The sequence below is a fragment of the Calidris pugnax genome, unplaced genomic scaffold (assembly GCF_001431845.1).
Source record: "Calidris pugnax isolate Ruff unplaced genomic scaffold, ASM143184v1 scaffold9, whole genome shotgun sequence".
Classification (NCBI taxonomy): domain Eukaryota; kingdom Metazoa; phylum Chordata; class Aves; order Charadriiformes; family Scolopacidae; genus Calidris; species Calidris pugnax.
In genome coordinates this window covers 1910545-1926445 of record NW_015090778.1, presented here as the reverse complement: position 1 = coordinate 1926445, position 15901 = coordinate 1910545, and the positions used below count along the sequence as shown (strand labels likewise).

Below are 15901 nucleotides of genomic sequence, written 5' to 3'. Positions count from 1 at the left end.
ATAATTTTCTCCATGCTCAGGCTCTTGCTGATGGAGTCGCAGATCTTCTTGTGCTGGCACCTAAAGAAGACACTAGTTCTCTATGACAGTGAAATCAAACTTGGTTACTGTGGAATACATTCTATGTTTTAATAGGCAAGCAATAAAAATGAGCTGCTTTACTCATAACACATACTTTGTCTTGACAGGCGCCTGCAGCTTCTGGATGGAGAATATGAAGTGGCCATGCAGGAAATGGAAGAGTGTCCCATTAGCAAGAAAAGAGCAACATGGGAAACAATACTTGATGGGAAGGTACGGGTTGTTTTAGTTGCTGAAAGAACCTGTCTTCACTTAAAATGGTCTGGATTAAAGTAGAACACAAGTTTAAGTGAAGTCAGTTGGCTGTTCCTCTAAAAATTTGTTTATTTGAAAAGGAAATGGTACTTCCAGGATGTATAGACGTAAGTTTTAATTTAACTCTCGGTTTAGGAAGGCTTTGGTTATGCTAGATTGTTAACACAGGCAGATGTTAACTACTGTAACTCTGGCAGCTGTCTCTTCCTGTGACTTCTGAATTTCTGTGTTAGAAAATCAGGCAAATTTTTTTTGTTGTAATAAATTCAAGTTGGACAAATCAAAAGGAACAAACTGCAGAAGCAATATATTTTGGGGAAAGAAAGAGGAACTCGGAGCTTTCACAGGTGTGATCTTACACACATACCTTTAGAGAATGCTGGTGAAATTTAGTGTCGAAAGGAAGAGGGTGTGTCAGTGTAAGAGAAAGTGTTGTGTAGAGAGAAATTACTGACTGAGGTGAATCCACACCGGGTGATTCAGTGAATGCACTTACAGAGTCACATGCTCCTGTGTCAGTATCAGTTCTAAGTGACTGAGGAGAAGAATATGAAAATTCTAGATGGTTGCAAAGTAGCTGTGCATCAACATGATTATATAATTATGAAAAAAGCCAGAGGTGATCCAAAGTATATAGTAAAAATATAGTTAAGTGTTATTACCCAGTTCAGCATCTACCTGGTTCAGAATCTATTCTGATTCTATTTACCTGTGTTCAGAAGTTAAAATTGAAGAAGCTAGAAACTTCTTTTAGGAAGATCGTAGGAAGAGATTCTCCACGTGTAAATGTGCTTAAAAAGATATATATATATATATATATATATAGATTGCTGTAGCTTTGTTAGACCGAGGCGGGGATACTCTTCTTGGGAGAATGAGAGAGGTTTTCCACACTGGAGGTGCTCCCCCAAAATAGTCATGGCCAATGTGTTTAGTGCTCAGATCTGATAAGCACGTTGTCATCGGTTTTCTGGTTTTGCAATAGCATTTCTGTAAAATAACAACACTTTTATTAAAGAGTTTTTAAGATGGAGTTCTGTAATCTCGTTGATAAATTTAGGGTATGATACTTGATAGGAAAAGTTTGGAGTTGACTCAGCTCTCTTCTGTTTCTTTAATGCTATTAATTTGATAAATGAGGGGAATATAAGAACGTATCCCCAGGAGAATATTACAATAGCCTTTCTACAGCAGACAGTGGTAGGCTTTTTACAGCTTGTGTATGGGGTATTAATATACAATACTGGACTGCAGAATTGGGAGTAGGTGTGAGTAGAAAGACATACAGTGACAGCAGGCTCGTGGGTAAGTGCTGTTTTCTTTCTTGTCAGTCCCATGCTGTTTGCTGTTTAATGTTTCACAAAGATCAAGTTGTGTGCCACAGCATGTGTGTGAAGTGGTTGCTCAGTAAGGTGCCGGAAACTGCATAGTAATCTTTTTTTTTTAGCTTTTTTTTTTTTCCTTTTCAGTCTATCTAAATGTGTATGCTTATGTTGAAAACGCAAGGACTTCAGGTGATTAAAAAATTACATCTGTGCCCATTTTGTGAATGTTTTTGTCCATGGGAAAACACTCATTCTGCTGTATCACTTTTTATTTCCCCCAGAGATTGCCTCCATTTGAAACATTTTCTCAGGGACCTACACTTCAGTTTACTCTTCGTTGGACGGGAGACACAAATGATAAGTCCACAGCTCCTATAGCTAAGCCTCTTGCAACACGAAATTCTGAAAGCCTCCCTCAAGAAAACAAGCCCAATTCTGTTAAACCTACTCAGACTATAGGTGAGCAAACTTTGGCTTCACTGGTGAATAATCATCTGCTTGGCGTGTCTGTACTTCAGGGTTTCTGACTCACTCGTGCAACTGCTTTGGGTAGTCTTAAATATGAAAAAGCAAAAATGAATGAGCGTTGTTGTATTCCACATTTTGTACATTTTTAAGGTAATTTTGAAAGCTAAAAATAGTGGGGTCTTTGAAATCATTGCAATACTGAAGTGGATTATGTACAATGCTCATAAATCCTGATGTGAAATAAATTGGGGGGAAATTTGTGAATAGGACTTCTAGGATTGTCTGTTTTTCTCTATTAATTTTAATTTCTGCTCTAAAAGTATTTGGATGCATAATATTAATAAGTTCCTTTTTTATGCTTTGTAGTGAAAACAGTTTTAAAATTCATCTATGGGATTATATATTTAGCTCTCAGAAAACAGCTGCTACTGTGAAATGTGACAGACTGTCTAAAACTTTGCACGTTTGTGGTGTAAGGGTAACACGGGTTCTTTCAGAACACTTATGAACTGACACAATTAGTAATTACGATTCTGTTAATATGTTTTTAAAACCATGTTTCTTTGTTGTGGAGAGCTTAGCTTAAAAAAGCTACTACTAAAATACTTTTTGACACTAGATAGAAAAGGCATCTTTGACAACTGTCCCCCTCTCCCCCTTTTTCTTTTTTTTGATAGCAGTTTCCTGTCTCAGGGTCACATTTAGTCTGAAATTCCCCTTTTATTCCAAAGTGGCAGTGGGGACTGGCCTGGCTACTTTTCTTTTGTGTCCCTCACGGTTGTTTGGAACTTTGGCTTGGAATATTGTGCTGACAGGTCAGGCCCCAGGACAGCTGGAAAACTTAAATTGTTGAGAAGGCAACAGGCTGCTCCTGTTGTTCAGACACCTGTGAACGTACCTAGAGCCACAACTGGCACCTGATTCACTTCGGAGAGACCAGGGTTTCCAAGCTTGTAACTAGATGGGGACTGTGTGACTAAGGAAAACTTCTAGGTCCTTATTATAGAAGTAATTATCTGGAGTGTAGTGTTTCTGTCTCCAGGCCCAATCTCTGGAGAATGTAGCCAGGCACTGTTTGCAGAGAGTTGCCTTGCTTGGAGTTTTGGGGTTCATCTATGGTAGCGCATCAGAGAATTTGTGCAAAATAGCATTTCAGTTTGGTTTTGTGTTGGATATATAATTATGAGGTTTGTGAGCTGTAGTAGTGATAGCAAGAGAATAATTATTAAGAAAAAAAAAATACTGATTTTCCAAATGTGGTTTTTGTGCTGTTGTATTGCTTTATATGTTGGGAAATTTGATGGGTCAATGATAGCTCATCTCTGGTGAGACTAAGAGTAGCAATTCCTTTCACTACATTTAGGCTTTAGTGTGTAGTAATACTGAAGGTAGAGCAAGAAGAATTTCACCCCTGCCTGTGCAGAACCCACTGTCTAAAACGATCCCAAACATCTTCAGCTAACCTCCAGACAACTTTGTCTGTGGAAAGAGTACAAGAATATTTAAATAAGACTGATTCCTGTCATCTTAGTTGAATATTTCATCTGAATGGCTGACACAAAACACATAAACATGAAGTAATTCCTAATAGAAGGGCAACAGAAGTAGGGAAGTACTTGAACTTTCACGGTAAAAGTTGTTCTGTTTTCTCTTTATTTCCTCATACCAGGCCTCCTTGTATTTTAGAGTTTCTCGGAGATATATATTGTAATTTGTTAGGCAGGTCTTGTGCTCAGACTTGCAAAAGAAATGACGGTCTGTTGACTAACTCTAGAAGGTGTGTACTAGTTTACTACATAATAAATACAGAGGTGTTGGGAGGTGGCAAGGTGCATTGCTAAAGCACTGATAGAACCCATGGCTGCTTGCATCAGAGATGCCAGGTGTTCCAGTAAACTGGTAACGTTACAGCAAGAGCCACCTTCCAAAATAGTTCAGCAGACTCTTAGTACAGGAGTGTATCATAGCACAATGCACAGCATGGTGAGGTATTTATGATGGTCATGGTGTTTTTGGTCTCTGAGTACCAAGGAGGAGAGTGAAAATAGTAGAAAATCTTTATCAGTTAGAGGTTCTCATAGTAAAAGAAAAAAAACCAGTGCATCTTTCCCAAGGGTGTATGAATTTGGTGTTGTCACTTTACTTTGGCACGTTTTCCAAGGCACACCAGTGGAATAAAGACATCAAAGACTTCCTAAATGTGGAGGCTCAACCTTTGCTGTAATTACAAAGTGCTCAAAGTAACCGAGCCATGGAATTCTAATTTCCCTGATGTGGTGCAGGCTGAAGTGTCAGGTCTCCTCCCTTTTTAATACAGCAAGAGGATGAAATTTCCATTGTTCTCCAAAATATTAGATATGAAATACCTAACCCTTCTAAGGATCTCCTTATGTCGGTAGAGCTGAGACTTTTTTTGCCACCTTTCTCAGCATTGAGAAGCAAGTAGATGTCATTATTTGGATTTTCCTGAGGGTAGATTTGTAAACCTGCTTAGGTATGTGGGCTTTCCTGTTAATTGTATGGAATTAAATAATCTTACTGAGATTAAAATGTATGGAAGAGACTGAGAGGTAACTGAGCAGTGCCGTTACACAAAACAGTGAAGGCTAAGAGTTAAGGGTTAAAGTTTCGGTTAAACATTTCGTGTTACTTGCATTTCATACTGTTGTGTGACTTGGGAAACTTGAATTTAAGCAAAGTATTTGCAGTGCAGCCATCTGAAAGCAGTGTTTCTTTTTTATTTCCTGGCCACACCTGCTTTTAGCTAGGCCTAAAGAAGTCTCTGTTTGCTTAAGTGGAGTGAGAAAAATGTTGCTTTTTACCTGACTTTTTAAGTTCTCTGAAGGGTTGCCCAAAACTGGAGATATATCTGGTTTTTAAAAATGGTGGATTTGTCTGCAGATTTGTGAGGGAAGCTGAGCATCAAGACTTCCTTGTTGCTGGTACAAGCTACTTATGTTAAAGTACACTAGAGTAGCCTGTTTCCTTCAGCAGCGATGTGCCCCTCTCAGAACTTCCATACTTGCATTAAGAAATGATGTCTTTTTTTTCCTCTCTTATTAAAGAAATTTATATCTATACATGTTCTTTCAGCTGTGAAAGAATCTTTGCCGACAGACCTTCAAACAAGAAAAGAGAGAGATGTTTTAAATGAACCTCGACAGAAGTTGCGGATATTTTACCAGGTATTGGAAATAAGCATTATAGGGGAAATGGAGAACTGTAAATATTACATGGAACTAAAATGTTCACTTCTCTTCTGAGCTGGGTGGAAACTTATGTTTGCCTTTTCAGTGGATGCCTTAAGGGGTGTCAAATTCACATAGAGGCATTCCACATATTTCTTCTTACAGGAGGTATTTTAGAAAATTAATCTTCTTAGGGGTGTGTCTGACGTTCCAAAATATAAAGGACATCTCTTGTTAGACATCTGGAGGGGAACAGGTGGTCTCCAATGGGGAAAAAGCTCTTGAAATACCAGTGTTTCAGTACGCTGAGCTGATAGTGTTCCCAAGAACCTGCTGTTCCTGTAAAGGTTTCCTGAAATGATTGGGGGTTTGGGAATTTAATGACTGAAATGCATTTCATGCTCATGCTACTCATTCCTTTGTTTGCATCAGTTTCTGTACAACAACAACACGAGACAGCAGACTGAAGCCCGAGACGACTTGCATTGCCCATGGTGCACACTGAACTGTCGGAAGCTGTATAGTTTACTCAAACATCTTAAACTGTGCCACAGCAGATTTATCTTTAATTATGTTGTAAGTAATCTTTTTGTAGTTTAGCACTGCAAAACACTTTACAGTCTGTCATAGATATTGCACATGCAGTGATTCCATCAGTAGCCTGTTAAGTTACAGGACTGTGTCTACGGGTTAAAGGCAGCTTCCTTTGAATGTTAATGTGAATGTTTGCGTGTTACATGGGGGGAAAAAACCTCTGTGGGTTTGATTTATTTTTTGTAAGGTCATATATTTTAAATAATGCTGATCATCGGAGGATGAATTCCGACTGTTGCTGCTGCTTTTGCATTACTATATTCTTTTTATGTGGTGTAGAAAACAAAGGAATCCATGTTTGATTGGAAGTGTCTTGAAACTTTAGGAAATTTAGAAATGTTCTAACTTCTAGGGTACTTGCTAGTAATCTTTTGCTGATATTTTCCTTAATTTTATAGTTCATTTGTAAAATGTTACAGAGTAAGGAAGCTTTAGTATAGTTTGTTTCTGGAGGTTAAAAATTATTTGGGTGTGGTAAAAGGAAAATAGAGCTACGTCAGGCTATTGATAGGGTGATATTTAAGGTATTCAGAATTGAAAAGGTTACTTGTTTAAACCTCCTGGTGTATTGTCATTACTGCTGGCTAAGTATGTTTGCAATTCTGTTTCAGTATCATCCAAAAGGTGCTAGGATAGACGTGTCTATCAATGAGTGCTATGATGGCTCCTATGCAGGGAATCCCCAGGATATCCATCGCCAGCCTGGATTTGCCTTCAGCCGCAATGGACCGGTCAAGAGAACTCCTATCACACACATACTTGTCTGCAGGTGGGGAGATGGGAATCAAGGTCTATCTGTATTTGTGGAGTATAGTGTATGGACTGGATTTGTGACACCTGGGGATTTGTACATCTGTAGGTGCACAGAAACGGTGTTAAATTTCACTGCCATTAAAGTACAGTGGTTTATAGCTAAACAAAGTGTTATTGAATGATGATAACTTCATCTGTAATTTTTCTCCATCTTTTCAGTTGAAGTATCTGTTCATAATGTAACTTAACTGCCTTGTACTAAAACTATTCTTCCCCAAAAGGTGGAGTGTGGGTTGGTGGGGTGTTGGGTTTTTAATGGCGTTTATGTCACTGCTGACTATTTCCTCCTTCCTGCCCCTCTCCCTCCTTTTTGCATGCTAGAGCTTAAAAGAATAATTTATATTAATCGATTACAGTATTTGCGTATTTCATACAATGGTTGAAAGCAATTACTCTTTTTTTTTTTTTTCTTTCCTTCTGCTAGGCCAAAGCGTACGAAAGCCAGTATGTCAGAGTTTCTTGAATCTGAAGATGGAGAAGTGGAACAGCAGCGAACGTACAGCAGCGGGCACAATCGGCTCTATTTCCACAGCGACACGTGTTTACCTCTCCGTCCACAGGAAATGGAAGTAGACAGTGAGGATGAAAAGGACCCTGAATGGCTACGAGAGAAAACCATTACTGTAATTATTCCATTTATACAAAATTATTTTAAATGGATTGTGGTTTTTAAAAGACGGTCTGCAGTTGTTGATAGGGAACAAACAGAGCATATGTTGTGAAAATGATGCATTTACTTTAAGAGTAAGGAGGAACTTGTGATGCTCAGACACTAATGACAGCAATTCATAGAATCAAAGTTTGTGTTTTCAAGTATGTCTTCAGTTGCAAAGCTAGCTCAGGCCACGTGGGTCCTAAAAAATTTTCTCTTTCAGAGAGGAGATGTTTGTATTACAGGAGCACTCAGCGGTGTGTGTATATAATGTGGAAGTAATTTATCATCACATGTCTCCGCATACTACAACTTTTTTCTGACCTTTTTTGACTGCGGCGTCAGGATTTGAGCAGTAGTTATTTCTGTGATATATAGGTGGCATAAGTTGAATTTTAGGTCAGCAGACCTGCAGTTCTGATGTGTTTCTTCTCCTCTCCTTTCTCCCAATCCTTTATCTCTCCAGCAAATTGAAGAATTTTCTGATGTTAACGAAGGAGAGAAAGAAGTGATGAAATTATGGAATCTTCATGTTATGAAGCACGGGTATGTTACCGTAAACTTTGTTTTGATACAAATCAATTATGGTATAGATTTGGTTGACCGTTTGGCATTGCAATTGACTAAGCACTTAAAATTCACTTAGCTCAGTTGTTTAGAAAGGGATCATTAAAGGGTGATTTGGTAACAAGCTTTTGACTCTTTAAGCTTTTAAAAAACTTTTTTTGTGCTTAGTAGCCTAAGGCTTTAAAAGAAAAAGCATTGCCGATGTTGGGACTCTGCAAGAGAAGGTCTGTGCAGTTACGTTGATAAACCCTGTTGTGGGGTATCTTTTTGTTTTCAAAAATGTTCCACTTGCATAATGATGGCTTTCTAATTTGACAGGTTTATTGCTGACAATCAAATGAATCATGCCTGTATGCTGTTTGTTGAAAACTACGGACAAAAAATAATTAAGAAGAACTTGTGTCGAAACTTTATGCTACATCTGGTCAGCATGCATGACTTTAACCTCATCAGCATAATGTCAATAGACAAAGCTGTTGCCAGGCTCCGAGAGATGCAGCAGAAGTTAGAGAAAGGAGAATCTGCCTCCCCAACAGATGAGGAATCTTCTGAGGAACAAAGCGGGACGACAAACGGATATAGTGAAAATAATACGAGAGAGAGAATTTCAGAAATGGATAGCATCTCAGGTGTCACAAAACAGAGCAAGAAACAAAAGCTCTGAAGTCAAAAGTCAAATGCCATTCAACGGACAAGCATTGAAGTGACATTCTAGGGTGCATGAGCTCTATAAAGAATTACACACAAAAATACAGAGATTCCAAACAGGCACTGCTGGATGGAAATAAATGATTTCAACAAGGATATTGTTTTAACAGGGTTTCTATTCAGTTAATTATGCAAGTACTACATGTATATCGGTTTTGGTGATGTAATGACAATATTCTAAGAGTTTGAGCATGAAGAGCAATATGAAAATCTTTTTGTAATTTTAGTAATTAGTGTCTTAAGAACTTTATGGAATTTACATAATTTAAGTATACGTAAAACCGTTTTTATATTAAGATTTTTGCATCTGTATCTGGCTGTTTTTTCCTACCATGAAGTTGTGAAACATTGGGGAAAGGGGATTGGGATACAGTTTCTGCTTTCCTTATTTAGAAATTCTCCAGTTAGCTTTTGTGAAAATAACGTCTCACTACTTAAAAGTTTAACCTTGATCCTTGTATTTGAAATCATTTATCAATTGACCATAAATTAGAAATTAATTTTTTTTTTTTACACTAAAAGCATCAAAGTCGGCAAACTTAGCACTTCCTTTGTCTTGTGCCTGTTTGGAAAGATCTTGGCTTTTCATGTTACAGACACAGTGAAGTTACCACCTTGGCTTTTTGAGGATACCAGCAGTTTGGGTTTTCGTGGATAATTCTGATGTATTGATCACCCAGTGTACCATTTTAAACTTGAACATTTAGCTCCTTTTAGATTTTTATTACACATTTACACAGCTACACAAACGAGTTGATGTCAGCCCTCCTTACGGGGGTTGCGCATCGTGGTGTGCCATGCTAAAGCCGAGAGTCCATAGGATGTAGGCATTACGTCGATTTAACTTCTTCTGAAGTTCATGCCTGCTGTTTTGCCTGAGTACAGACTGCAAGTCCAGGCCATAGGTTTAGCTTTGGCTTTCGAGATGCCACTCTTGAGGGAAAAATGCACTGTAAAATTGGACCAGAAAATGTGTTGCACTTCTTATGCAAGTATTCTGTGATGTATTGTATTCAATACAGATACTAAGATGCTGACTAAACTATATTTGAGCAGTTTTGCACTGCTGTTAACACATTTTATGCATACGTTTACAGATTTTTTCCAATGGAAAGTGGTTTCACTACTGGTACAGTATCAGCACCGAAGGGTTTATTCCAGCAAGCACTGTGGTTGAGTGACATCACCTCAATTTTTTATTATCCTTAAAATATTGCATTTTTCATATTCTTTATTTATAAAGGAACAATGCTGCTGTAAATACAGGTATTTTTAATTTTTTATTTCATTCCATCACCATGAGATGCAGTTCCCTATTTGTTTAAGGGGTATATAAGCTTTCTAATGGTGTCTTCAGAAATTTATAAAATGTAAATACTGATTTTGATGGTCCTTAAGATGTGTTTAACTGTGAGACTATTTAACTAATGGTGTGGATGTGGTTTGTCATCCAGTATTAAGTTCTTAGTCACTGATTTTGTGTACAAAATAGGAAAGAGGGAAACTGCAGCTTTCATTACAAACTTCTTGAATTTGCCAGCTCTCTGAGTTTTAGCAAACTCTAATTACGCCTCTGGATAGTACATCAAGCATTTCTCTCTGGCTTTAATTTGCTAAAGCTGTGCACATATGTAAAAAAATAGATTATTTTAGGGGAGATGTAGTTCTAGAATTATTGCTTATGTCATTTCTTAAGCAGTTATGCTCTTAATGCTTAAAAGAAGGCTAGCATTGTTTGCACAAAAAGTTGGTGATCCCCCAAAAATAGTAATGAAATTACTTCTGTCCAGTAAACTTTGTATGTCATGTCAATTTATAATAAAAGCTGAAAAAAGCCCTTGGTTTTCTATTTATAAAGATGCCTTTTCTATATGTACCTTTGATAGATTTTGAAGAAAACATGTAAGCTGGTTAAAAAGAATTTGAATGGTACAGTAGATGTAAAAATGAAACAAAACCCCAAACAAAAACAAAAAAACCCAAGTTCGGTTGTTTAAATGAACCGTTGTTTTTACATTAAATGTTTTATTTGAAATCTGCTTTTGTACATAAAGTTCAGTAATATAAAATCTGCCATGATGGTTGTCCAGTCATTTTGTGTGCATGCAGAAAGGCCACAAGCAGTACCTTGTATAAACTTTTCTCTTCTGCATGTCCTTTAAAATTTGGATCCGTGTTCTTCCTTTGCCGGATTGTTACAAAGGCAGCTCAGTTTCTGTCCAGTCTTTTTATTATATTTAAGGTGTCTCCATAAGTGACCAGGTTTTTAGCTGGCTTATAAAAGCTTTTATTCTTCTTTCTTGGGGGTAGAACTGAATACCTGAGATCTCTCTGTAAGTTGTGTATTACTGTAATTTATATAACTGAAAATGAAACATCACTTGTGTCATTTAAAAAAAACAAGACTTGTGAGTTTTTACATGCAAGTGGTTAATGTTTCAAACAGATTTTACGAAATACTTAGTTTACTTGGAGCAAAGTTTCAATTGGTATTGTTTTAAAATAGCGCTTCTCTGGGACTGCAGAGGAGGGACCCTGCGGGTACCACAGAACAAACGAGGAAGGAACTGAGTGGCCAAATAGTGACTGTTGAATCACAGACACTGAAAACCTTTTTTTCATGTTAAAAGTAATTCAGATACTGAAATACAGGCTCTGACAGTCAAGATTCTGTGAACTTGACTTCAGGCTGCAGTTGTTGGATATGCTTTTTTGTCTCTAAAGTTGGCAAGGTTCTCCTACTCCAGCCTCTAATATATTCATGGCAGATTTTGATGATGTTTTGTCTTTGAACCCCAAGTTGGAAGCTAACATATGACTTGAATATTTAATTCAGTGCATTAAATACTATATTCAAAATTGTTAGATGCATTTAAGTTGTTAACCTTAAGTGTGCATGGCTTTGACTGTGGTGTGAATGTCACCCTGGAGTTTCGGGGAGTTGGGGTAAAGATTCACTGCCTGCAATGAAGCAGTTGCAAATCACAGAATTGTAGAATCATCTAGGTGATTCAAAAATGATTTGAGCTGGTTTGATTACTTCACTGATCATCAAAACTAAACCACCCAAACCATCCACCCTGACCCAGCAATTTGATGTTACTTTTGAGAATGCAGGAGCCATTCTGTGAGGACAGTTTTTGACAATGTTGTTCCAAATTAAGCATTTCTTAATTCACAGAACAGTTTGGTGCCATCGTCAACCAGTGCTTGAAGGAAGGTGTTCCTGGGGGACCAGCTCCTGGTTATAAACCTGATACTGTGTGGTTTCACAACTGAGAGGAGACCTTTGGATTGAGTAGGTAAGTGCCTTCCCTGCCCCTGGTATCTGCTGTTCTTCAGCTGCTTGATTTGAGACCGAAGGAGGTTCTTCATCCGAATCTTGTATTTATGAGAGAGAGCTGCCCTGGCAGCAACCTTATTTACTGGGTTCAAGAGTAATTTTCCCTTTACAAGAGATGATGGAAACAGATCAGGCTACAGGTAAAGCAGAACTAAGGGAGAATAAACTAAAACTCTGTGTTAGTTCCAACAGGGACCTTGTTTGAAGGGGAAGAAATATCTCTGCTCCTTGCTCAGTAGCTTTTGGCCACCAGAACTTTGTGTAAGAGTTGCAGCATTTAATGCAATTTTAAGGAGCTGGGAACAGTGAAATGGAGACAAGGCAGCTGTAATGGAAAATTGAGGGAAATACTTTACAGATGCTGTAACTAATTTTTAAAAAAGAAGAAAAACTGTTATATCTGTAAGAGATAATAGTTAAGATCTGAACTTCACCAGGAAATAAGGGAACAAGTGAGAAACCTGACACAGAATTGTTTGGGAATTCTGAGGAACAGAAGATGAAAATAATAATAATTTTAAAAAGAGGCAGAAGCTCTTAAAGATGGCTGTAGTGGTAAAGAATACATTTTTATGTTCCTGTTAGAAGAAAGCAGTGATGCCCAGCTTTACGCACCAACACGTAATTCACTAGACCATACACAGTTGAGGGATAAAACTTTATTTAAAAAAAAAATTCAGATTTCACTTGACACACAAGTCTTAGTTGAGGTAAGTGGATGTACTAGCTTAAGAAAATAACTTTCAGGATTGGATTTCAAAAGCAGGTAATTTGCTCACAAAGCTCCAATACTGAGAGGTGAGAAATTGTAAAGGAAGTGTCAAGTTTTCTGTCAAGCTGAACTCTGCTGTGGAAGAACAGAATTTCAACCTTTTTAATTCAAGCCCCTTCTGATCCTTTGCATACTCTGTTACTTAATTACTCGGGGCAAGAGACCTGAGCCTCTTCACCCTCCCAGGTTTAAAAAGTGCAGCTCTCGAGGCGGCTGAACAGTACCTAACCTGCCATCTGCACAGCTGGGCTTATGCTAAGCTTAAAAAAAAATACCAAAACACCAAACCAACACAATAAAAGACCAAAAAACCAACCCACCATTGGCAAGCTGCCCTTGTTCAATGCACAGCTACAGACTGAAGTCAGAACAAAACCTGTTTCTGCCACCCTCAGCTCTCCAGGGGAGCGGAGCAGCAGGGGCCTCCGCAGCCCTTCACACTCACCCCAAGCTGCTCGGTGTGAGTATTTGGGACAAACCCATGGGGCATCACCATCTCTGGAAGTACCTGGATTCAAGGCTTAAGCTTTATTTCCTAACAGGTAAGCAAATGTCCTGCAGATTCAATAGTCTGACAAGTCCCCTCCAAAAGCAGATGAGAAGGTACCTGACCCATCGGTACCTCACAAGTGTCGATATTCACAATTTTAGTTTCCATATGGTAAAAGTACTAAGTTACAAGTAGTACCTCACACCTGAAGTGTGTAAAATTACCAGCACTACGACGTGGAGCAAGAGGCAGCCTCGCCCTCTCTGAGCAGGGCTGGGGCTGCTCCATCATCTCCTGAGCTTTCTTGCCTAAATGAAAAGAACCATATTTAAGAAGTATTGAAAATACTTTTCACAGAAGCATTCAAAGGAACACTGAAAGAACAGGATAAGCTCGTATTCTCTTACAGTGAAATAGCTGAGCTTGAAAAACTGAGAATCCCACAGACTTTTTGTTGCTAACACTGGATAACCTTACCCACAGGTGTCCTGTCTTCCTTGCTTCATGTCTCACAGTAAATCCCAACCCAGCTCTACCCTCTGCAGTTCTTCTTCATCTGACTCTACTCGCTTTTTTATTTTCTTGTAAATGGTGTAAATATCACCCACCATTCTCCTCCTCCTCCAGATGCTTGGGGAAAAATTGTACAGAGGATGACTAATCTTTTTTGTTCTGGAAACATGAGTATGGGGGATATTAATCTAATGTAAATTACACTTTTCATGCCAGCACAGGGGGCTGATGGAGCATGTTGACACTGAAGCAAAAAGGGAAGAATGATTGTCTAGGTCTTATAAAAATATTGATTATTCTAATATGCTAAAATATATTTAATTTTAATTGAACTTGAGGTAAGAAGGTCCCTTCTAAGGCCCTCAGTGAGCATTACTTCAAAATATTCTTTAAATTCAGTAGTACTGCAATCTTTTAGCCAGGAATAGGCTCTGTTTGATAAGCTCATTCTGAATTTTAGTTGCTCCTTAGGGGAAATAGTAACTTTTTAATTCAAAGTCAATTGATTCATAATCAATTACCACCATCTGCTCCATTTTGACTATCACAGGGGCTCTGGCCACCGCTGGTGTCTCTCAAGGTGGGTCCCCAGCAGTGGTCCCCGCTTGCCTGGGTGGCCTCGATTTCCAATAATCCCACCCATCAGAACAGCCCTTCCCTTCTCTCTGCTGGAGAACAGAAAGAAGGTTGTCTTGGCCTTAGAGGGGCCTCTGCACCTCAGCCCTAAGCACAACAGGACCAGGACTTGCTCTGACATTGGGAACAGGGTAAGCTGTAACTGGGGAGGACATCTGGAGCAGATCAGGGTCACTGGGGCTTGCTCTGGTCTGAGACGAGCATCCACATGAAGCTGATGGACACATCACCACGCGACTACTCTAGGAAATATATTCCTGGTGACAACACAGGAAACTATCTGGAAATAAGGCACTTAGGTGAGACGTTAACAGACTGGCTACACACTCAAACAGACGTTCTGGCTCAGACATCCTTGCTCTGGAGGAATGAACAGTACCGTGCGTGGAAGAAATGGCCGTTGCGTGCAGACCCCACTCTCCATTCATACTATTAAGGCAGCATTGTGTACAAGGAAGCATAGCAGGACATCACTGCTCTAAATACTTTGCTCATTTTGAGTGGTATAAATAAAACTTTGGTCCATTACCATTCCTCTACCCCCACTAAATGTTTTCAGGCTTATTTCACAGAACAGCAGCATTAAGCAAAGTTAATTCTACACAACACACGTACCCTGAGACTAGAGTACAATGAAATACTGACAAAAATCAAGTCTGAAGGAAAAAAGGGAAAGGTCTTACGGACTGCTTAAGTTAATTTGCCTACGCAAGTGCCTGTTTCTAACTTTTTCCAGAGTAACAAATCCAATGTTTCACAATTATGTTTTGAAATGAATCCAGTAGGAAGTACAATATAGTGGAGTTCAAGTAGTATAAAGACAGGTTTTTGTTAACAGATTGTTGATGTCAAACAGCTGGAAAACCAGGTTTGACATTACACTTTATAGCAAGAACAAAAGTCCCTTCACTCACTGCTAAAACACCAAGACTTTCCAGCCTGGGTATGAAAACGAACATCCAAAATACAAAGAGCCACAGCACTGATCGAGTACCCAGTCAAAGACCACTTCTCTGTTGTTAGAGCTAATGGTGACTCTAAGCTTGAAGTTTCCTCCCTCGTTGCTGGAAGGCCCTAAATGCACAACTTCCATGTCAAACGTCACAGTCGAGCCAGAAGTTACAGCAGGCAGCTGGTTTGTCATCTCTTTTCCATTTACAAATACTGCCCCTGAAACAGTCAAGGTAACAAAGGTTATTTCTCACTTTCTGTACACACTGACATGCAATAATATGTTCTGCCTATTATTTTTTTTTTTTTTACAGGCAAACGGAAATGGAAAGCAACCCTGCCACGTTCCTTTTTGTCACATCACACAGGTTACAGGAACTGCAAGCAGAAAAAGGCGACCTGTGATCTCACCAAAGCTTTTTACTGCATAAACAGTGGTACGTAAAAGGGGGATGAAATTGCTCATACATCATCCAGGGATATAAAAAAAAACAACAACTAGGGGCTATGGATTTTGAGAAAGGCAAAAAAAAAAAAAAAAAAAA

At 38.7% G+C, this 15901-nt stretch overlaps 2 protein-coding genes across 2 annotated transcripts in view; one reads left to right on the top strand and one right to left on the bottom strand.

Moving 5' to 3' along the window:
* Positions 1 to 11510, top strand: part of SUZ12 (SUZ12 polycomb repressive complex 2 subunit) — a 28485-nt gene extending 16975 nt beyond the window's left edge. The window contains exons 9-16 of the mRNA XM_014949865.1: positions 189 to 294; positions 1943 to 2120; positions 5223 to 5314; positions 5750 to 5893; positions 6523 to 6680; positions 7149 to 7347; positions 7843 to 7922; positions 8262 to 11510. Coding sequence (XP_014805351.1) covers positions 189 to 294; positions 1943 to 2120; positions 5223 to 5314; positions 5750 to 5893; positions 6523 to 6680; positions 7149 to 7347; positions 7843 to 7922; positions 8262 to 8607 — 1303 coding nt within the window. The 3' untranslated portion in view covers positions 8608 to 11510. The remainder of the gene's footprint in view (positions 1 to 188; positions 295 to 1942; positions 2121 to 5222; positions 5315 to 5749; positions 5894 to 6522; positions 6681 to 7148; positions 7348 to 7842; positions 7923 to 8261) is intronic.
* A 1123-nt stretch (positions 11511 to 12633) lies between these two features.
* The window catches only part of CRLF3 (cytokine receptor-like factor 3), a 16055-nt gene continuing 12787 nt past the window's right edge, over positions 12634 to 15901 (bottom strand). Inside the window, exon 8 of the mRNA XM_014952203.1 lies at positions 12634 to 15575. Within this exon, the coding sequence (XP_014807689.1) occupies positions 15322 to 15575 (254 nt within the window). The 3' untranslated portion in view covers positions 12634 to 15321. The remainder of the gene's footprint in view (positions 15576 to 15901) is intronic.